This window comes from Xyrauchen texanus, chromosome 39, assembly GCF_025860055.1.
Source record: "Xyrauchen texanus isolate HMW12.3.18 chromosome 39, RBS_HiC_50CHRs, whole genome shotgun sequence".
Classification (NCBI taxonomy): Eukaryota; Metazoa; Chordata; class Actinopteri; order Cypriniformes; family Catostomidae; genus Xyrauchen; species Xyrauchen texanus.
The window spans coordinates 9,613,756-9,637,636 of NC_068314.1; the positions used below are offsets into that span (position 1 = coordinate 9,613,756).

General features: G+C 39.0%; 1 protein-coding gene across 2 annotated transcripts in view; it reads left to right on the forward strand.

Moving 5' to 3' along the window:
• Positions 1-1,275: 1,275 nt before the first annotated feature.
• Positions 1,276-23,881, forward strand: part of LOC127632747 (transcription factor Sp1-like) — a 30,547-nt gene continuing 7,941 nt past the window's right edge. The window contains exons 1-5 of one of the 2 annotated variants that reach the window (XM_052111499.1): positions 1,276-1,344; positions 1,997-2,076; positions 12,473-13,694; positions 18,639-18,780; positions 19,566-19,756. In XM_052111499.1, coding sequence (XP_051967459.1) covers positions 1,293-1,344; positions 1,997-2,076; positions 12,473-13,694; positions 18,639-18,780; positions 19,566-19,756 — 1,687 coding nt within the window. In that variant the 5' untranslated portion in view covers positions 1,276-1,292. The remainder of the gene's footprint in view (positions 1,345-1,996; positions 2,077-12,472; positions 13,695-18,638; positions 18,781-19,565; positions 19,757-23,881) is intronic. The other variant, XM_052111500.1, reaches the window with a different exon arrangement.

Below are 23,881 nucleotides of genomic sequence, written 5' to 3' on the forward strand. Positions count from 1 at the left end.
CCATTGACATTTTAATGATATAGATCCAGGAACTAATGTAAGATCTAAGCAAGACATTGATGAATCCCTCATGTTAAATCTGGTTCCCTTCCAATTATTTAAACACACCAAAGTATGATCTTCCATAAATTTGTCTAGTACTATTCCATTCCATAAGCTTCCCCAAAGAATGTCATGTGCGTTAAAATCCCCACACCATATCATACTACTTCCATCATTGATCCATACTGTATTCGATTAATCTAGCGTTAACTGGTTGCAAGGATTATAAGAATGAACTCCTCTCACATTCCACACCTCTACCACGACACACTCATTCTGTGCGTCTATTACGATCTCTCTAAAAGCAACACAATTTCAAAGGTTCCACATCCCCCACCATTTGTTTCAATCCTATCATTTCTCACCAACGATTATCCAGGTTTAACTAAATTAAATTGCGGATGAAGCCTCTTGAACACATATAATATCAGGTAATACTGTTAACTTATATATAAAGCATTTTTAATTCTTGACCATTTGCAATTCAACTTCGAGCATTCAATTGTAGCATCATGAATTTCATTTAATAGTTTTACTTCTCTGACTTTGACCAAGTAGCATCTGATATTATTGTTCGACTGACATTTTTCAGTAATATACAAATGTCGAGAAGCGGCAGATAATATGATGTTTAGCCTTTCCGCTCTTTTAGATGTTTAAGCTGAAACTGAAGGTGAAACACGATTGTTTGACAGGCATCTCGCTGATTTAATATTGCCAAGTTTTTTTTTTCCCCGCAAACCTCATTGGATTACTGATTACTTTCAATTATCACATAACATGTTATCATAACCTTGTATTCAATTTATGAATACCTCCTGCTTCTGTTGTGCTTTCATCCGAATCAGATTCCCTAATTTTCCGTTTGTTTGAGGTGTTGAAGACCTGAGACCACACCACACTATCTATTAATGAAGACTCGTCTTCTCCATCCAAACTACCTGCATCCATCATCTCCGGTCTCAGCCCAGATTTCGCTAACACGCCAAAATCCCACCAACATCCACTCCACTTCCCTGCCGGCCAGACACACTGCTCCGAAAACTTCCACTCACGCTTGAACGCTGATAATCTTCTGTCGTACTTGAGCGAGCTGACAAGAAAGTTTCCTAGCCTCGTCATAAAAGGAAGTTAACCAAAGAAACGTATTGGCTGAATGGGAAGCGACTCGTTTTCTGATTGGCTTATTGCTTTGCCCAGCGTGGATCTTTCTTCCATTCATCAAGTTTGGTTGAGATGCGTGAGAGTTCATGACAGACTTGAAGAAGCGTGAAAAACTCGCGCCTTCACAGATTATGAGTGGTAAGTTACTTTAAACGTAATGTAATTTAAAATAACTTATTGTGTTTATCGGATATATGATTATTATGAAGATAAACTGCTGTCCAACTTCCCAACTGTATTTGATGGGTTTTAACGTGACATTAATCTTGTCAAACAACGTCATAGATTCTCCGCAGCCTTGTTGTTCAAATTCTCCTGATGGCGATCATATATAAAAATAATTATTTTATAATCGCTCCATAAGTTATTTGGCTAAAATCTTAGTGAAGTACATTTTTCTGAAGGAAATGAGAGGACGCTTGATTTTGTTTGCTGAGTTGTGGAAGTTGTTTTGTTCTTTCCAACGACCTACATCGATTCATATCACGCAGCGATTATAGACAGCGCTTGTAAGCTCATACAAGTCATAAGAATTAGTGTTGGACATTAGCGTGATTATTATATTCATGAATATTAAAGCGGTGTGAGTCGAAAAAATGATATAGCCATTGAACATGTGTTAGGACACTTCAGCTAATGTTTTTCAGCAGTTAAATTAATTTAATATGTGAACACACCAGATAAACACACGCACGAATAACACTTATTTAATGAGTTTATAGTAAGTTATGATACGTTAATGGGTGGTTTATTTTGATTGTATATTAAGTTCAGTGTGTTTGTGTGTCAGATACACAGCAGTGTGAAATGGCCGCGCTGGTGGAAAATGACACGAACTTTATTCAGAAGAGAAACACCAGCACAACTCAAGTGAGTCTTTACTCTCTTATTTCACTCCATTTATAACTTAAATTGAACAAAACTTAAGTTAATTTTATAGTTTGTGCTGTATTTGTGCCTCACAAGCTCGAGTGAATGAGACTCCTTATGAGTGTTGTCGTTCTTCAAAGTTATCACAACTATAGACTTTAAAGTTTTTACGTTTAAGTTTTTAAAACTAAAACCAACTTTGGTTTTGGTTTGATTTTTAAAAACTCTAGTCACTGTGACCGTATGTAACTTCCTGCTTTGAGCAGGTTCACAGTGGATTGTGGGAGGGAAATGGGTTGGTCAGCTATTAAAACTTATACTGTAAATAAAACGCAACTAAAGGCCTTTGCACACCAAATGTGAATTTTCACAGTGATTTCTCTCCACATTGAGGTATTTGAATAAAAGCTATGGATTCTTATAAAGCCACTTATAGTAAACATTCACATGCAGGTTTTTATTATTATTATTTTTTTATGTTGAACCTGTTTTATTTTTTATTTTCTTGCTCAGCAATGAAATTCCCTGACCAATTTAATGAGTTGTGTTGGATTTGATCTGTGCTATGCCTTGCCTTTCTCTGGCTTACCTTGCCTTGCAGTCAAGTGTTTACCACGGTGAAACACCCCAATTTCTTCTAATAACACCTATTAAGCATTTAGGCACTAAAGACACAAGTTGTAGTTTAAAAAGTGGAATTTTCCCCCATTATGCAGGTCTTCAGCTGCACAATTATACAGGGTCTTCGTTGACATATTATACGGTTCATATTGCGCCACACATTCTCAATTGGAGATGGTCAGGACTGCATGCAGGCCAGTCTAGCACCCGCACTCTCTGCTTATTCGGCCAATTTGTCCTGCTGAAAATGCCGGGACGTCCCTGGAAAAGACTGTGCTGGATAGCAGTATATGCTGCTCCAAAATTTATATCTGTCTGCATTAATGTTGCCTTCACAGATGTGCGAGTTACTCATGCCATGGACACTGACACACCCCTGGCCCATACAGACATTGGCATTTGGACCTGACGCTGATAACAGCTTGGATGGTCCTTTTCCTCTTTGGCCTGGAGAACACGACGGCTCTATTTTAAAAAGTCTATTTGAAATGTAGACTCATCAGACCAAAAAAAAACTGTTTAAACTAGTCTATTTTCCTTCTAAGATGAGGCTGAGCCAGGAGAAGTTGGGAGCGCTTCTGAACAATTTTCATGTAAGGCTTCTGCTTTGCATAGTAAAGTCTTGGGTTGCATCTGTGGATGCAGTGGCGAATGGTGTTGACTAACAAAGATTTACTAAAGTAATCCCAAACCCATGTTCATGATATCCATTGGAGATGAAGGATGTTTAAGATAGTGACGTCTGAGGGATCAGAGATCACACACATTCAGAAGTGATTTTCGTCTTTGCATTTACGCACTGAGATTTGACCAGATTCCTTGAATCTTTTAACTATATTGTGCGCTGTAGAGGGTGAAATGCCCAAAATCCTTCCAAATTGTCTTTGGGGAATATAGTCCTCAAATTCTGGATTATTTGCAGAAGCATCTGTTGGCAAATTCTCAAATGTCTCAAAAGTCTCAAATGATCCTTGCTCTTGAAGGACTAGGCTGTTTTTCGAGGCTCCTTATATACTATGACACGATTGTCTCTCCTGTTTCACATTGCCTTGTTATTTTAACTCGTCAAATTTTTATTAGTCATAAATTGCCCCTGTCTAAGTTTTTTTTGGGATTGTGTTGCAATTTTCTGATTTTAAGTTATTGTACATTTAAAAAAACAATAAAATTCAAGTTAGCAAAGGGTGAATATAATTTAGAAATCATATTGTTCCAACTTTTTTGGTTGTACTCACCCTCATGATATCCCAGTTGTAGATGACCTACTTTCTTCAGCAGAACAGCTTTTGGTGTGAAAAAGATAATTATTTAAGTACCTTTTAACTCTGAATCATCGCTTCCGGTCAGCAGCAGGATGCGCATGTGATGTAAACTGAGTAGGAGGAACGCTGTACAGTAGCTTGGTTGGATTTTGTTTAGATCTGTATTTGTATCTGTTTCTGTACTTGCAGTTGTGTGTTTGTGTACTTATCCTGGATGTCTCAACTGAGAGAAGAATGTGAGTTTACGTCCAGAACTTGGCTACGTGAATATGTCACACGAGAGACCATGTCAACTCCACCCTCTCGTGAAGCCTACCGAAAACGATGGTTTACAATTAAAGTACTTAAATGTTGATCTTTTTCACACCAAAAGCAATCGTATCAAAAGTCTGATCACAATCCACTTGCATTTTAAGAACCTACTGTGCGAAGATATATATATTTTTTTTTTTAAATGTGTTCTCCTGAAGAAAGTCATACACACTTTGGATATCATGATGGTGACTAAATGAGAGAATTTTTGGGTGAACTATCCCTTCAAAGAAATTCTGTAATTAGCCACTGGCTAGTAAATATTCAGATATGTAGAGTTCTGTTGTGGCAAAGAAGAATTCAATATCAAAAAAAAATTGGCTGCAGTGGGTCCAGAGGTTAGTCTTGGATCACGGTATCACCATCGCATAAGTTGAGCCATGACATGCCATAGATACAGTGCATCCGGAAAGTATTCATAGCGCTTCACTTTTTCCACATTTTGTTATGTTACAGCCTTATTCCAAAATTGATTTAAATATTTTCCTCAAAATTCTACAAACAATACCCCATAATGAGGACCACCAGGACTATTCCAAGAGCTGGCCGCCCGGCCAAACTGAGCGATTGGGGGAGACGGTCCTTAGTCAGGGAGGTGACCAAGAACCCGATGGTCACTGACAGAGCTCCAGCATTTCTCTGTAGAGATTGGAGAACCTTCCAGAAGAACAACCATCTCTGCAGCACTCCACCAATCAGGCCTGTATGGTAGATTGGCCAGACGGAAGCCACTCCTCAGTAAAAGGCACGTGACAGCCCATCTGGAGTTTGCCAAAAGGCACCTAAAGGACTCTCAGATCATGAGAAACAAAAGATTGAACTCTTTGGCCTGAATGGCAAGCGTCATGTCTGGAGGAAACCAGGCACCGCTCATCACCTGGCCAATACCATCCCTAGAGAGAAGCATGGTGGTGGCAGCATCATGTTGTGGGTATGTTTTTCAGCGGCAGGAACTGGGAGACTAGTCAGGATCGAGGGAAAGATGAATGTAGCAATGTACAGAGACATCCTTGATGAAAACCTGCTCCAGAGCTCTCTGAACCTCAGACTGGGGTGAAGGTTCATCTTCCAACAGGACAACGACCCTAAGCACACAGCCAAGATAACAAAGGAGTGGCTGTGGGACAACTCTATGAATGTCCTTGAGTGGCCCAGCCAGAGCCCATTGAACATCTCTGGAGAGATCTGAAAATGGCTGTGCACCAATGCTCCCCATCCGACCTTATGGAGCTTGAGAGGTCCTGCAAAGATAAATGGGATAAACTGCCCAAAAATAGGTGTGCCAAGCTTGTAGCATCATGCACAAAAATACTTGAGGCTGTAATTGGTGCCAAAGGTGGTTCAACAAAGTATTGAGCAAAGGCTGTGAATACTTATGTACATGTGATTTTTTTTTTTTTTTTTTGCAAAGATTTCAAACAAACTTCTTTCATGTTGTCATTATGGGGTATTGTTTGTAGAAAATAAAGAATTTAATCCATTTTGGTATAAGGCTGTAACATAACAAAGTTTGGAAGAAGTGAAGCGCTGTGAATACTTCTGGATGGTGTGTGTGTGTGTGTATATATTATGTACATATACACACATTTATTATATAAAATTTTTAAATATTTAAAGATAACCATGTATAATTATTTCATCATTATATATTGAATTATTGTTATATGGCTTTCTCAGCAAATATTTGTAAATGCGGTTAATTGCGATTAATTAATTGGGACATCATGTAATTAATTCGCGAAACATTTTTTTATCGATTGTCTGCCCTAGTAAATATATAAAGTGCACTCACTGTGTCAGTGAATGGTGCTGCTCTGTTTACACACACCCGCGGCTATTTTTATCCTTCACGGCAGTGCACAATATTTGAGCGCTACTCCACCAACAACATCTCAGATGTAGATGCTCAATAGTTCGGTTCAAATAGAATATGCATTTAGAATGGCACCAGAGGTGCATTTAACCAGAATTTGAATAAGAAGTTAATTAAACTACTGTGAACTTTCCTACAAACAGACATACAGGACTTCCTAGAGAGTTTGGATGGAATAACAAATTTAAAAGCATGAGGGTTTAAAAAGTGCACAACTTAAATATATTATTGTTGTATTTATAAAAAAATGTTTTTAATATTTATTATTATTGTCATCATTAGTATTTGTTTACTATATTGTGGTAATTATTTATAACAATATTTCAGTTGAATGGGTTCCAAAAAATAACTGTGTGAATGAAAAGTGGACTAAATTGAACAAAAAAAGAGATCTGAATCCTTTAAGGTCCAGATTTTGAAAAGAAAAAAAAATCTAAAATAAAACCTTGGTTTCTTTTCTAGTGAAGATTTGAAGACTGGAATAACTGTTAATTTTGCTGCTACATTATCCAGTATACTAGTTAATAAAGTGTTTCTTAATAAGCTATACAGATATATTGAAGTAATGTGTAGTTAGAGGTTTTGTGTTTCTTTACATATTAAGAGTACTCCCAATTAGTTCCACACAAAAATTTTAAGATATTATAAACTGATTATGCAAAAAAACAACACTGGTATCGGATTGGGAACGGTATTGGCTGATACTGAGATTTCCAGTTTCAGAATCAGATCAGAAGAGAAAAAGTGGTATCGGGGTATCCGTACTTTAAATTTAGTTTTTTGATTCAGTATCAATTTTAAAAACTATCGGCTGATTAATCAGTTATTGGCTTGTCTTCCCTACTCTGCCCAGACAGCTTGAAATTTCCGTGATTGTGCTAATTGTCGTGTGTGGAGATGCATTGCTGCAGTTAAATAGCCTCTTTGGGTACTTTGATATTTAAATGGTTTAAAAATAAAATGCCATTGAACTTGTCTAATTATTGTATGAAAATATGCACACACGAGCAAAAGGGTCTTTACTGTTTATCAAGCCCTGAAACTTAGTGGAAAAACAACCTGGAATCATGTTTAATGGTGTAAGATACATGGTGTAAGTCCTCTTTGCAACCTGAAGTTCTTCAGAACGCAGCACAACGAGTGAATCAACGCAGTTGTTTTGTGATACGTTTATAAAAATGCAAGTTTTTTTTTAACTTGGTCTAAAAATGTAGCCATCTTGCACGAGACGCTAAAAGAACAAACAGTGAGAATCAGCGCAACAGTCAAAGACACCTGTCCAGCGCGTTAACATTATATAGTAAAAATGTGCAGAAGCATGTTTGAACATCCCCTAATTCGCCCTAATCTTTGAAAAACTGACCCAAAACCCAACCCAACAGCGTCATGCAGTTAACCGAATGTTGACAAACCGTGCACATTCCTAATGGCCATGATAAAAGTAATCCATGCATAGTGGATAGTCTTCTGAAGAAAAAGGCTAGTTGTTAGAAATAGATTTTTTTTATTATTATTTTGCCATAAATGTTTGGTTCTAGCCAGCTGTGGTATGAATTAGGGCTGCACGATTTGGAAAAAGTCATATTGCGATTATTTTGAAAAATATTGCGATTGCGATTATGATGGTAATGTTTTCCACATGTTCAGCTGCTTTAAGGCTTACTCAGGTTTTCACATTTGAGCCCTCTTAAAAAGAACCAAACTGAGACTTTTTTCAGTTCAACCACAAACAAATAAATGTATAAACAGTGAAACAAAGTCCACCATGTACCTGTTTTTGTCCATTTTGTGATAGGTCTCAGCCCACTAATCATCATCATTAGTTTTTGAAACACAGTCAACTTGAATATTAGGGATGCTCCAATGAGGATTTTAACATCCGATACCGATCTCCAATTTTCTTTTCATCTCATCAATCAATGCTGATCATTTATCTTTTTATCAGCAGCTCTGTCAAAACTGGTTATATGTAAGCTTTCGGCTCAATGCCACTGTTAACTAAATTTCCTGTCAATAAAACCATAATTGTTGCCTAGTTTTTGCTGTCAGTCAATAATTCAGTATACACAAAATATAATTTTAAAATATAAATGTTACTCTTTATTCTAGGCCTTAAAACTAGTTGGTTTATACAAATTATTCTTTACTGTATATAAGAATGAGGCTTAATGTCAAACTGAAGTTGAACTGATAACCCATTGGTGTAATTAAATTTAAAGTGAACATTTTTATTAGTTTGTCACCATTTAATTAAATTATGTGTATTCATTATTTTATTATATTTAATTTAGCAATGCACTATATTATAGTAACTAAATATTTTATATAGATTTATTATATGTATGTTCCTTCCTTTTCATTTTGTTGGATGTTGGTAATATTAGTTCCGCGTTCACTTGTTTCCGCAGGGAGTGTAATAAGTGTGACACGCTCTCGTGATAAACAAATGACAGAAGTATGAAGACATGTTTCTGGACTCTACAGGAGTAATAAAGATGTTTGAATTATACCCCATCTTGTATTCTGCGATATTATTATGATACCTGTGCCTTGCGGAGACTGAGATGCTGCTACCGCATATAATAATAAAAAAACGCTTCATGGAGCCAGTTTATTGTAAATAAAGCGTTTGGCGCATATAAGCAAATGGAACCGAACTCCAAGCACTTCTGTTACTCTAAGCATGAGAGGGAGTTGTGGAGCACAGAACCGCTCTGAAAACACTAACAATTCTCTGACTTAATATCCACTGGACAGAGCAGTGCAAACAAACTTTGAAGGGAGCAGACTAGTTATTTATTTAATTAAATCGCAGCCCTTTGCAATTTAATAATCGCACAAGGTCATATCGCGGTTTCGGTTTTATTTCGATTAATTGTGCAGCCCTAGTATGAATGGCCACAACGGTTGCATTCTAACTGCCTCTCAAGTGACGCAAGAGCATTGGCATGGCGTATCATCGGATCCCGAAAAAAGTTTCAAATGCAAATCTTATTGAAAAAAACTATTCAGCTTCTGTATAACATTCCTCCTCCTCTGTTGTAACCAACACTGTGATTTGATATTTTATGTATTTCACGCGTCATTTCTCTCGTGAATTTACCAACGTGATTGCATCACGAGAGGCTGCGTGTATTCAACCTTTGTGACCAAGCTGGACGGAAGCAACATTTTATATTTATTATTTTTATATATATTTTATATGTTTGTTGTTTACACACACCTATCGTTTTGCTTCAGAAGACATTATTTAATCCACTGGAGTCATGTGGATTACATGATGGCTGTATTAGCTTTTTGGAGCTTCAAGATTTTGGCACCCATTCACTTGCATTTAATAACCTACAGAGCTGAAATATTCTTCTAAAAATGATTATTTGTGTTCTGAAGAAAGAAAAAGTCATACACATCTGGATGGTATGAGGGTGAGTAAATGATGAGAGAATTTTCATTTTTGGGTGAACTAACAGCCCCCTATGATGCAAGTAAATTTGACATTATTAGCCACTGGACTTGAATAAATAATGAGCAAATATTAATGTTTCACTCACCAGTAATCGAGTTGTGTAATGTTGAAGCAACTAGATCCTTTTACTGAAGAAAAAGCAGGCGATGCTGGATTTAGTGATGCTCCGATACCTGGATTGTATCGGCTCCGATACTGAAGCTTTTAGATGGATCAAATAATGGTCCGACAAGCCCGATCCAAATCCGATACGGTGTGTTGGTAATGTTTGTTACTGTCAAGCTCCAAAAATGACAAATGAACCATAAAAACACCATTAAAGCAGTTAATATGACTCGTGCATTTTTTTCAAAGACACTTGAAGATGTGCGATAGCTCTGTGAATCTCAAAAGGCTGTGGTTAATAAAGAAATGTATAGTATGTGTGGGGCCAGCGTGTTAAGTTTTGCTCTGTTGACACAAACGCACGCACAGGCTGGTGATGCACTTGTGGCTATTTTTAGCCTTCACAGCGCTGCAAGAACAGCATCTCAGATGTGGATGCGCAGTAGTTCGGTTCACTTATAATATGCATTTAGAACTGCACCGTAGGTGCATTTTACGAGAATTTGAATAAAACAGAATTAAACTACTGTGAAATTGCCTACAAACAGACACATACAGGACTTCCTAGAATTTCAATTTCAGAATGTCAAAATAAAAGCGTGAGGGTTTAAAAAATGCACAATGTAAATGTATTACTGTTGTATTTAAAGTTAAAAAGTCAATAATAATATGAATAATTTATTATTATTATTGTCATCATTAGTATTTGTTTACAATTAATAACAATATTTTTATTTTTAAGTTGAATGGGTTCCAAAAAATTACTGTGAATGAAAAGTGAACTGATGTTTTACAACTAAATTGAACAAAAAAAAGAGATCTGAATCAGATGCAAGCTGAAACATTTTTGAAAAAAAATCAAAAATTCTACGGAAATCTGGAATAACTGTAAATTTAGCTGCTACATCAAATCACTTTATTGTCACTCAACCATATGCACAAGTGCAACAGTGGGTGAAAGACTTTGGTACAGTTCCAAGCAACATAGCAGTCATGACAGTGATGAGACTTACCAATCTACAATAAACATCAGATTTACACACAATTTACAAAACTAATATACACAATTACACAACAATGTACAGTATACAATATAGAATACACAGTATACAATAAAAAATACATAAAAAATAATATATATGAATGTGCAGTAAGTTTGTATAATGTTGTATTGACATTCAGGCTGTCAGTTGCCAGTGTGTTTTTAAGAGCAATATAATTATGAAAGTCCTGTGTGAGATTAATAAATTGTAGTGCTGATATATGTTGATCATGAGTGATCAAGTGTTCAAAAGTCTGATTGCTTTGGGGAAGAAGCTGTCGTGAAGTCGGCGTGCAGGTCCTGATGCTTCTATAACGCCTGCCTGAAGGTAGCAGTGAGATCAGCCGATGGCACGGGTGGCTGGAGTCTCTGATGATCCTCCAAGCTTTTTTCACACACCGCCTGGTATAGATGTACAGGAGGGATGGAAGCTCATCTCCGAATGTGTGTCTGGAAGTTTGCACCACCCTTTGAAGGCGGTGATGCAGCCAGTCAGGATGCTCTCTACAGTGCTGGTGTAGAACCTTGTGAGGATGTGGTGGTTCATTCCAATCTTCCTCAGCCGTCTCAGGAAGAAGAGGTGCTGTTGAGCCTTCTTCACTACGGCCTCAGTGTGGATGGACATGTGAGTTCCTCAGTGATGTGGACACCAAGGAACTTGAAGCTGCTGACTCTCTCCACCGGTGCTCCATTGATGGTGATGGGGCTGTGATCTCTGTCTTTTCTCCTGAATTCCACCACAAGATCCTTGGTCTTACTGATGTTGAGGGAGAGGTTGTGCTCCGGGCACCAGAGTGTGCACCTCCTCTCTGTAGGCTGTTTCATCATTGTCAGTGATCAGACCTACCACCGTTGTATCATGAGCAAACTGTAGTGGGTTTAAGTGAGGCAGGCAGCACAGAGCAGATGTGGTCTCTAAGCTTTTTAAAGCACATGCATGGGAGTTCGGGCAACAGGACCCCAGTCATTTAGACAAGTTATCTTTGACTGTTTTGGTATGGGCACAATGGTGGATGTCTTAAAGCATGTAGGAAACACAGACTGGGAGAGATTGAAAATGTCAGTTGAAACACCCGCTAGTTGATCCGCGCCTGCTCTGAGAGCACGGCTGGAATACCGTCTGGACATGCAGCTTTGTGAATATTCACCCGTTTGAGAGATCGACATCCGCAACAGAGAAAGTAAGCGAACTAACCTCTGCTGTGTTGGACATGGCATTCTTCTTCGCCAGAAGAATGCTGGGTAGTGGAGGTCGATCGGCTGCACGTTCCAAACAAAGGGCTCCATTGTTGTGCTTGTAAAAAGAGCGTCATCGGCATTGTGGTTTCTGATATGTTAATGAAAATCCAATGTCCAGAGTAGTTTGTCATATACAATAACACTGATGACATCTAACTCAAAAAATAACATTAACTAAGAACATTTAAAACAAGAAACTGCTAAGTTGTGTTGGAGCTCGTAACACGGCTGCCATCCTCACAACACTGGTATAAGATCGTTATCAGCCGATCCCAATATGAGATTTCATATATCGGGATCGGAAGAGAAAAAGTGGTGTCTGTGCATCCCTACTGCTGTCTACATATGAGTGTTCCTCTCAAGGACAATAAAGAATAAAAAGAAAAGTTGAAAATTGGAAAGATGTGAAAAAAAATTATAATGGCATTCTTCAAATAAGAATAACAGTGATCTTTAAAATGTTTCTCTCTCTCTAGGACTCCCAGCAGCCGTCACCTTTAGCCTTGCTGGCAGCCACTTGCAGTCGTATAGATGAAAATGATTCCATGGAGCAGCAGCCGCGACAAAGCCAACATGGTACTAATGGCTGGCACACCATCCCCGCTGGCACGCAGGTCGTGACCAGTTCCAGCAGCACAGCCTCTCCTATGATGGGCTCAGAAGAAAAAAGCAGACAGGCAACTAGTTCTGCTGTACAACAGCAGTTTGTGATGACGTCCTCACAAAACCTACAAGGTCAACAGGTGCTCACTACCCTGTCTGGTTTGATGCCAAATATCCATTATCAGGTTATCCCACAGTTTCAGACAGTAGACGGACAGCAGCTCCAGTTTAATCCTGCACCTCAGGATGTGTCAGCTGCAGCAACAGGTCAGTTTCAGTTTGTGTCCTCTCCCAATGGCAGCCAGCAGTTCATTGCAGCCTCCTCCAACCGAGCTGCTGGCACTGGAAACATCTTAACCATCCCGGGCCTGTTTCAACAAGCTATGCCACTACAAAACATCAGTCTGGGTAATACTGTGTCGCCCAGTCAGACGCAGTTCCTCGCCAACATGCCTGTTCCACTGAATGCCAATATTGCCCTGCTGCCAGTGGGATCTGGTGCTCTTGCTGAAGCTGCAAGTGATGCAAATACTGGAGGATTGTTAGGAACATCTCAACATCTGCTCCAGAATGTCTCCACTTCAACAGACTACAGTACCACCTCCACCATCACACAGACGGCTGCTGGCGTTGCAACCCCGAGCAGAAAAGGTGTGGCAGGAAAACCTTTCCAGAATGTTTCCGATATAAGAGATGGACCAAAACCAGGTCAAGCTCAGATCCTCATCCAGCCGCAGCAGGTCCTGCAGACCGTTCAGCCCAGTACAATCTCGGCCGGTGGTCAGGTGTTCGCAACGCAGACCCTGTCACAGGATGGATTGCAGAACGTTCAGATCCAGACCATCGCGAACGGCAGTCCTATCCTTATCCGCACCATTGGTCAGAACGGGCAGGTGAGCTGGCAGACGCTTCAGCTACAGAGTCCCCCTAACACGCAAATCACGCTGGCACCGCTGCCACAGCTCACACAGACTGGGGCTGCAGGGACCATGCAACTCTCTGGTCTTCAAACCATCAATCTAAACATGCTGGGCAACACAGATCTGCAGATGCATCAGCTGCAGGGTGTTCCCATCACCATCGCCAATGCAACAGGTTAGTCTGCTTTTCTTACACTAAGAACATCCGTTTTCCTCGTGTTGTCTTAAAGAAGTATTCCAGGTTCAAATTAATAAATGAATGAACAATGTTCATTAATAAAAATAGAAAACAAAAAGATAAAAAAGAAATTGCATGAAAAATGTTTGTTCTCATCCGGAGCTTGCTTAGAAGCCTATACTTGACAGCATTAGGGTCATATATAAACTCATTTTTATAATTTCATATGTTATTACTCAGAAAAACAAGTGGTGAAAGTTGACTTTTTTTGTAAAATGCGCTAAGAGAGTGTGTTAAGAGACTTCACGTTCATATACTTGGGTCTGATAAGCTCAGAGTTCCTCGTATCTTATCCTAGAAAAGCAGATCCTCGTACCTTTGTTTGCATGACTCCAACAAGAATGGAATGCAAATAGAGTAGAATTCAAAAAGTGTAAAAATATTACTAGTATTGTTACTTCTAAACAATACTAGTAATATTTTTACACTTTTTGAATTCTCATCCAACACCTCTAAGGCACACATCCACAGCAGCTGGTTTATATGATATGGTTTATACACTCACCTAAAGGATTATTAGGAACACCTGTTCAATTTCTCATTAATGCAATTATCTAATCAACCAATCACATGGCAGTTGCTTCAATGCATTTAGGGGTGTGGTCCTGGTCAAGACAATCTCCTGAACTCCAAACTGAATGTCAGAATGGGAAAGAAAGGTGATTTAAGCAATTTTGAGCGTGGCATGGTTGTTGGTGCCAGACGGGCCAGTCTGAGTATTTCACAATCTGCTCAGTTACTGGGATTTTCACGCACAACCATTTCTAGGGTTTACAAAGAATGGTGTGAAAAGGAAAAACATCCAGTATGCGGCAGTCCTGTGGGCTGAAAATGCCTTGTTGATGCTAGAGGTCAGAGGAGAATGGGCCAACTGATTCAAGCTGATAGAAGAGCAACTTTGCCTGAAATAACCACTCGTTACAACCGAGGTATGCAGCAAAGCATTTGTGAAGCCACAACACGCACAACCTTGAGGCGGATGGGCTACAACAGCAGAAGACCCCACCGGGTACCACTCATCTCCACTACAAATAGGAAAAAGAGGCTACAGTTTGCAACAGCTCACCAAAATTGGACAGTTGAAGACTGGAAAAATGTTGCCTGGTCTGATGAGTCTCGATTTCTGTTGAGACATTCAGATGGTAGAGTCAGAATTTGGCGTAAACAGAATGAGAACATGGATCCATCATGCCTTGTTACCACTGTGCAGGCTGGTGGTGGTGGTGTAATGGTGTGGGGGATGTTTTCTTGGCACACTTTAGGCCCCTTAGTGCCAATTGGGCATTGTTTAAATGCCACGGCCTACCTGAGCATTGTTTCTGACCATGTCCATCCCTTTATGGCCACCATGTACCCATCCTCTGATGGCTACTTCCAGCAGCATAATGCACCATGTCACAAAGCTCGAATCATTTCAAATTGGTTTCTTGAACATGACAATGAGCTCACTGTACTAAAATGGCCCCCAGAGTCACCAGATCTCAACCCAATAGAGCATCTTTGGGATGTGGTGGAATGGGAGCTTCGTGCCCTGGATGTGCATCCCACAAATCTCCATCAACTGCAAGATGCTATCCTATCAGTATGGGCCAACATTTCTAAAGAATGCTTTCAGCACCTTGTTGAATCAATGCCACGTAGAATTAAGGCAGTTCTGAAGGTGAAAGGGGGTCAAACACAGTATTAGTATGGTGTTCCTAATAATCCTTTAGGTGAGTGTATATAATTGTGTAATCACACACAATACAATAATTATACTGTAATCGGTGCAGAACTATCCACTTGCTAGCACGTGCGGGTATTTTCTTAATAACGGCAATCATTTATATAAGCTTGCCAAGGTTATGTGAATCTTGAAATGATGTTGACCACTGGTTTGTAACTATGACAATCCATATATTAGTTACTACCATGGTCTTTTTGGCCAGAATATCCTCCAGTTATAAAAACTTTACAACGTTTGACCTTATCAGACTATCAATCGTTATGTCTAATGTTAACGAACTAACTTTTGTAACATCATTTATTTTAAAACATCAATATTTCCAATAAGTCAACTGTGTACGCTGGTGACTCGAACCACATTCATCCACGCATAGGAGCAGAGCCGAACCAAAACAATGTTTTTCCGCAAATGTTACATGGTGTAGCTTTAATTTTTCTGTTAAAACTTGTGTATTTGAACTGTAAAGTTGGTAAAATTGTCATTTTATGGTAGTTTTAGAGTTTATGTCATTTGTCATCAAGTCATCTTAATTTATAGCACTTAACAATACACATCGTTTCAAGCAAGTTTTATAAAAAAAATATAGCTACAAGCATCAATTACTGGGTTAAGCACACCAACAGCATGTAAGGATATATGATTAGACATCACTGACTATGATTTAAAAAAGAAATCCCATATAAAACTTTACGTGCATCATCAAGATGTCCTATCATCCACGTATACCAGTTTTTGTTTAGTTTAGACTTAAGTAGATATTGGTAAATTTATAAATTTATGTTCCAACAATATAATTAATTTGCCTATGTCTTTGAAGCGATTTTCATTTATCAATACTTTTTGTCAGGAGGGTCTGTAGTTGATGCATACCAAATTTCATGCAAATCTGACAAATAGTCTGGAAGTTAGAAAAAGTAGGTTTCTCAAACTCAAAATGGTGGAAAAATTGTGTAGGCAGTGCTTGCGTTGCTTCAGAACTGCATAACCATAAGATATGATCTTATGATCTTAAGATATGATTCTTCTGCAACAGGTTAATAAAGCAATCTGTTCTCTGTCAAGACACCCCACCTTAAAGAATCAACAACACACTTAATTAAAAAAAACTGTCTTTAATCAGTCCAAAACACCTAACAAATAAACCTGTGATGTAGTCCTTTTGATTTTGAAGATGATGCATTTTGTCTATGCTAGTAGAGTAGCTGCTTGGGGATCAGATCATCTTTCATTTGTATGACGTGGCCTGACCAGCATAGCTGAGACTTCAGCAGCAGGGCTTTGATGGAGGATGTGTTGGCTCACTCAAGGACCTCAAGGTTCTTGCCACTTGTTGTCCATGATGGATCGAAAGGTGCTCCTGGAATTTCTTCAGCTGCTTGATGTGGCAACGGTAGAGAGTCCAAGACTCACATCCATGATGTGTGAACAATTGCGCTAAAGATTTTGAAGTTCGTGGCAAGGGAAACATTGTGATGTCTTCCAAAGGGCTTGGCTGGTTTTATTAATCCTCAAGAAGATTTCTTTTTCGCTGTCCATCATTTGAGATTATGCTGCCAAGTTACTTGAAGCTTTCACCAGTCTTCAACTCTGTGCCATCAATGACGATGGAAGGTTGGGTGACTGTATTGTTTGGCGCAGGCTGCACCAGGACCTCTGTCTTGCCAAGGCCAAACAGTTTTGAAGCTTCTGAGAATCTATTTAGCATTGCCTGCAGGTCGGAGGCAGTGTGAGCCATGAGGGCGCATTCATCAACAAACAACACTTCCCGGATAAGCGTGTTTTGGTCTTTTCATAGAGTCTGCGCCAGTTAAAGACAGAGCCATCAAGGCGGAAGCAGATTGTAAATGCCTTTGTTCATATTCTGCATGGCATCCTTGAACGCAGATAAAGAACAAGTTGAAGAGTACAGGTGCCAGGATGCAGCCTTGCTTCACGCCATTTGATATCTCAAAAGCATTAGACTCGTCACCATTTGAGAGGACTTGATCCATCATATCGTCGTGAAAGAGCCTGATGATTGTGATGAACTTTTGGGGGCAGCCAAAGTGGGCCTGTACAGTCCAAAGGGCTTCCCTGTTTATGGTGTCAAAAGCCTTTAGTGAGATCAATGAACACCATGTAAATGTCTTGATTCTGTGCAAGGCACACATTCTTGAATATGTCTGACAAAGAAGATCATCTCCGTTGTGCTAGGTGCTGGATGAAACCCTCACTGGGACTCTGGCTGGATGGCCTCTGACACAACAGTCTATACAAAATGATTCTAGCAAGTATCTTTCCAGCAATGGAGAGGGGGATGTACCACTGTAGTTTCCATTCTGCTTTGTTGCCTTTGTTCTTATAAAGGGCAACTATCAGAGCATCCAGGATATCACTAGAAATCGTTTCTTGTTCCCATATGCCTGTCAGGATATTATTTGGAGTCTTCCAAGTGCTTTTTGCGGTATTAACATTAACGATTACTAAATTTATTGATTGTTAATTTCACCACGATTGATTATGAAAATGTCTGAAAATTGAAATCCTTAACGAATGGTCATTAGTCATAATGTTTGAAAATTCTCACCTCGTAAAATACAAGCTTTAACACGTAAAATTCGTTTAACTCACAAAATAGTGTTTTAGCCATCTTGAGTCACTCTGTGAATATTATTTTAGGATAAATGTACCAGTTAAGGTTGTGTTTGGGCTTGTTTTATTCATAATGCTGTTCTGTAAGTAACAATTTGCTATTTCCCACATTCACTTTGTTTCATTAAGTAATAAGTGAAAATGAATGCCCCCAAGTAAAAAATGTTTTAACAAACAGAATATGGGAAATGGCATGTTGTTACTTATAGCAGATGACTAAAACCAGCCCCAAAACAATGTAACAAGGTGCAAATATTTTGAAATAATCCTCACAGAGCAACTTGAGCTTGGCTCTCACTCACGCAGACATGTTACGTGTTTGCACGTGCACTGTCACTTGCAGCTGCCCGAGTCACTGTCTGAAGGAAAGAAGCAGCAGGCAGTCAGAGAATTTCAGCCGCAAGCAAATAAACTATACAAATGATTATTATACAATAATAATGTTTTGATTTTCCCGGTTGTCAGCCGCCAATATATCATGCATCCATATAAAAAATGTGTAATGTACAATGACTGTTCTGCAGGTGATGTGGCTGGTACAGCTCCAGACAGTCTGGAAGACAGCAGCATGCTGGATGAGAATATGGAGAGCAGCCCAACACCCACCAGCAGACGTACACGGAGGGAAGCCTGCACCTGCCCATACTGCAAAGACGGAGAGGGACGGTATGATATGAACATCAGCATATATATGTGTATACATGTATACGACTGCTGCATATATAACACAGCTGCCAAAACAACACTGCTGCAAATATAGCACTGCTATATAAACAACAATGCCACATATTGAACATTGCTACATATGCTTTTTTTCCCTTCCTTATCTATAAAGTTATTCCAGTTATTCCTTATTAAAAGTTCAAATTCTCAAGTATAGGTAATTTGGGAAGTTTTTATTATTGTTTCTTAAATCAAATGAAACATTAATTTCTTAAAGCAGTGAAACAATTTTGTGTGTGTGTGTGTGTGTGTGTGTGTGTGTGTGTGTGTGTGTGTCTCAATATAGCTGCAGAATTATTTTAAATCATGCAGTATGAAGGTTATTTGTAGACATAACCGTTTTTATAGCTTTTGACCTCTAGACGGTGCCACAAACTTCACATGGCAAATCAGAACATTATAATGAAGTGATCATGAGTAACTTTTTGTAGTGTGTGTCCTCTGGATGATACATGCCATATATTGTGCGAAACATATGGCGTAGGAGGAATTATGTAAGTGCGTGTGTTAAAAGATAATAAGTATCAAATCGGACAGATCAGGATCAAGTCAGCCGGAAATGTATAAAAAAAAAATTTTTTTCTAAAGGCCATGTCTGTATAGTTGACTCTACATTAAGTTGAGATATGAGGAGTCTCTTGAGCATCAAAAGCTTTAAACTACAGTTGAACCATGTAGGACCATTTGTAACATTTAACAGTGTTCTCCAACCTGCTTTGATTACACAGTGACCCCAGTAAAAAGAAGCAGCATATCTGTCATATCCCCGGCTGTGGGAAGGTCTATGGGAAGACATCTCACTTACGAGCACACTTACGCTGGCACACCGGAGAGAGACCCTTCGTTTGCTCTTGGTCGTTTTGTGGGAAGCGTTTCACACGCTCTGATGAGCTGCAGCGACACAAAAGAACACACACAGGTGAGACATTCTATTGTCATACATTAATTTTGTATATGTTTTTGATTGTAGTGTGATATTTGTATGTTTCTGATTAAGTTCCCTAGGAGCTTTAACAATGAGTTTCCTTTGTAGTCTTTGAGAATAAATATATATATTTTTAATGTTTAACTGAGCATGTGAGCATCCTGCTGGCATTCATAAGTGGTGCTAACCAAGCATCACTATTACTATTGCTCAATTGTTCAAAGATTTGAATTAATCCCTTTAGGATTACACTTGGGCTGGCACAGTCAAAAATTTAGGGGCACAGTCAGTGATCAGTTTTTTTTTTTTTGTTATTATTTTTTTTTAAAGAATTACAGAATTCAGAAACAAGATTTGCAGGTTACAAAAATGATATTGGTAATTCTGTACAGATTCTTAGTTCAACACTCAAAATATTCAGTCAAACTTTCTTATAATTCATAACTATTTGAGTGGGTTTTTATTTATTTATTTACATTTTTTTATTTTTTTATAATGATCTCTAAGGGTGGGTTGCACCAATAAGGATTAAATTGAGCAGAGTTTAGCATTAATCCAGGGTTTGTTGTATTATTTTAATTTGAGTTGTGTTGCACCACTATTTTAAATACGGTTGAACAAATCAGAGATTCAAGTTTTAACCCGTGATTAAAACAGTCACCTGCAATTAATTTTGTCTGCCATGGTGGATTCTGAACTTGAAGCTGTAGATGGTTTGTACACATTAACATTTATTCATTTGGCAGATGCTTTTATTCAAAGCGACTTACAAAAGAGGAAAAATATAAGCGAATCATCTTAAGGAGACAGTGGTATGAAAAGTGCCATATTACAAAGTTTCACTAGCATCAGAACAGTAGCAAAACAGATCAAAAAGCATTTCTGTGCCAAAAAAGAAAAGTGGCTTGCGTGCGCTGGAAGGTTATTCCACCAACGTGGTATGATGAAGCTGAAAGTCTGGGAAAGTTTTTTTTTGGTGCCTCTGTGTTGGTACAAAAAGGCACATTCCTTAGCCGAACACAGGCTTCTAGTCGGCGCGTAACTCTGCAGAAATTATTTTATGTATGCTGGTGCAGACCTAGTGACTGTTCTGTATGCTAGCATCAGTGCACTGAATTTGATATGTGCATCAACCCTCAGCCAGTGAAGTGAGACAAGGAGTGGTGTTACATGCGCAGTCTTTGGTTCATTAAAGACCGCACATGCTGCTGCATTCTGAATCATTTGCAGGGGTCTAATTGCACATGCAGAGAGGCCTGTAATGAGAGCATTATAGTAGTCCAGTCTAGTTATGACAAGTGGCTGAACAAGAAGTTGTGTGGCATGTTCAGAGTCTGGTCTTTGAGATGTGGTCTGTGAAAATAAGTTTGGTATCGATAGTTACCCTTAGATTTCTGACCATTTTGGAAGGTGTTACAGTAGTTGCACCCAGCTGCATGGTGATGTTGTGTTCAACAGCAGGGTTGGCTGGAAAGACAAGGAGTTTGGTCTTGGCTGATTTATGTTGCAGGTGGTGTTCCTACATCCAGGCCCGAGATGTCTGCCAGGCAGACAGATATTTGAGCAGTGTGGTGTCGTTTGGCTGAAAAGACAATTAGAGTTGCTTGTGTTCAGTGTAGCGGTGGTAAGAGAAACCATGTACCTGGTCCCAGTGATGTTGCGTATATAGAGAAGTGGCCCAAGCACTGAACCCTGAGATACCCCAGTAAGTAGCTTATGTGGCTTGGAAACCTCACCTCTCCAGGCTACCTTGAAGGACCTACCTGAGAGATAGGAATTAATCCATCAAGCACAGTTTGTTTGATGCCCAGCGAAGAGAGGGTGGAGAGTAAGATCTGATGGTTGACTGTGTCAAAGGCTGAAGAAAGGTCCAGCAGAATCAGGATGGATGATCTGGATTCAGCTTTCGCCTGTCTCAGTGACTCCGTGACAGATAGCAAGGCAGTCTCGGTGGAGTGTCCATTTTTGAAGCCTGACCGATTGTCATCCAGCAGCTTGTTCTGTGAGAGATTTGATTGAAAACTGCCCTTTCAAGTGTTTTTCCCATGAAGGAGATGAGAGGGACTGGTCTGTAATACACACAGCTGATCAAGGTGGTTTTTGCTGCAAGCTTCAAAATATGGTATCATAATTTAGGAAAAAAGGACCATACATGTCTCAGATCGACCGCCGCCTCTTGTCAGCAGTACTATTTTGGCCAGAAATTAACAGCCTATGCTGCTGACTGAAACAAGTATAAGAGAGGAGCAAATAATAAGATTAACGTCTATCAGAGGTCTGACTGCACATCCTTTGTTCGTTTACATAGTTATTCATGTTTAATTGATACTTAACATGTTTAATAAACCACCTCAGCTGCAAGTTTGAAGTTAATTCCTAGCTGCGAGTTCAAAGTGTTGGAGCAACAGGATTGAAGTTAATTCAGATTTACTGTGAAATTTAAATCCGGATCAAATCGACGTTTAAAATGTAACCCTGATTATTTATAAATTAGGTTTAAAGTTTGGTACAACAAAATTATCAATTAAACCTTAATTTAATCTAAATCTAAAATTAATCCTTGTTGCAACCTACCCTAAGTGCTGTATAATGCATTAATACTTAAAGTTAATGTAATACTTAAAGTTAATGTTATTCATGAAAGTTGTAAAATGTTTATAATATATTTTTTTATGATGCACACATATGCTTTTATTGAAGAATCTGTAAACCTTTTAATCGTTTTTCTTTGAAAACCTGCATCAGAAAGGGTCTTTGACCCTTGCGCTACATCTCTGGGTTTTCTCAGAATTTTGCACATAAGACATCCATCAATCCGATGTAATTAAAACCGTCCATCATTTTAACAAAAAAAGAAAATCTGCTTAAACCATTTTTACATGGTATATCTGAGGGAGAGAGTATAGCACATGCAGCCATGTTAGGGTGAGAAAACAGTACTTTATAAATAGGATTTTCATCTTTTTAATGCGGAACACAATACAGTTGAGATGGTGATGCATTAGAGTAGAATGATATGATTATTCAAAATATTTAATAAGGGAGAGCTATTACTGACCTTTTAGACTTTCCACATGTGAATGGATAAATTTACCATTTAGGCAACTAGTCTTGAATTGCTGAGCCATTAATTTATTCAGGGACACTTTTCAGCTTCTCAGCTTGTTTTGGGGGTGTACATCCATGGCCAAAAGTATTGGCTGTGACATAAATGTTGTATTTTGCAAAGTTTTCTGCTTCAATTGTTGTGGTGTTGATTCACATCGTTTCTAGCAGAGTGATTTCACTGTTCATATCAGCAGCACCTGGGAAAGTGTGAATGAGTACTATTCAGGTGAAATCACTCTATCATTCTGATTGGATTATAAGAGCAGACTGATTGCTATAAAAGGAAAGAAGTGCTTCCAATCATTGTGTTCTTGTTATCAATGGTTACCTCTAAAGAAAGACATGCAGCCATCATTGCTTCGTATCAAAATGGATATATCAAGGATAGACTTAAATTCTTCAGGAAGTACAAGGATTGGACAGCAGAAGACTGGTGCAAAGATATTTTCTCTGATGAAGCCACCTTCCGACTGTTTGGGACATCTGGAAAATCGATAGTCCGGAGAAGAAAAAGTGAATGCTTCCATGAGTAATGTGTCGTGCCAACAGTGAAGCGTCCAGAGACCATCCATGTGTGGGGTTGCTTTTCATCCAAGGGAGTGGGTTGTCTCACAATTCTGCCCAAAATCACTGCCATGAATAAAGAATGGTATCAAAACGTCCTGCAAGAGCAACTTCTCCCAACGATCCAGGAGCAATTTGTTGATGATTCATGCATTTTCCAGCATGATGGAGCACCTTGTCACAAGGCAAGAGTGATAATGAAGTGGCTCGGAGATTAATACATTGAATTTTGGATCCATGACCAGGCAACTCCCGGATCTTAATCCCATAGAGAACCTGTGGTCAATCCTCAAAAGGCGAGTGGACAAGCAGAAGCCCACAAATTGTGAGCAACTCCGAGCACCAAGACAAGAATGGATCGCCATCAGTCAGGATTTGGCCCAGAAGCTGATATCCAGCATGCCAGAGCGAATTGCAGAGGTTATGAAGAACAAGGGTCAACACTGT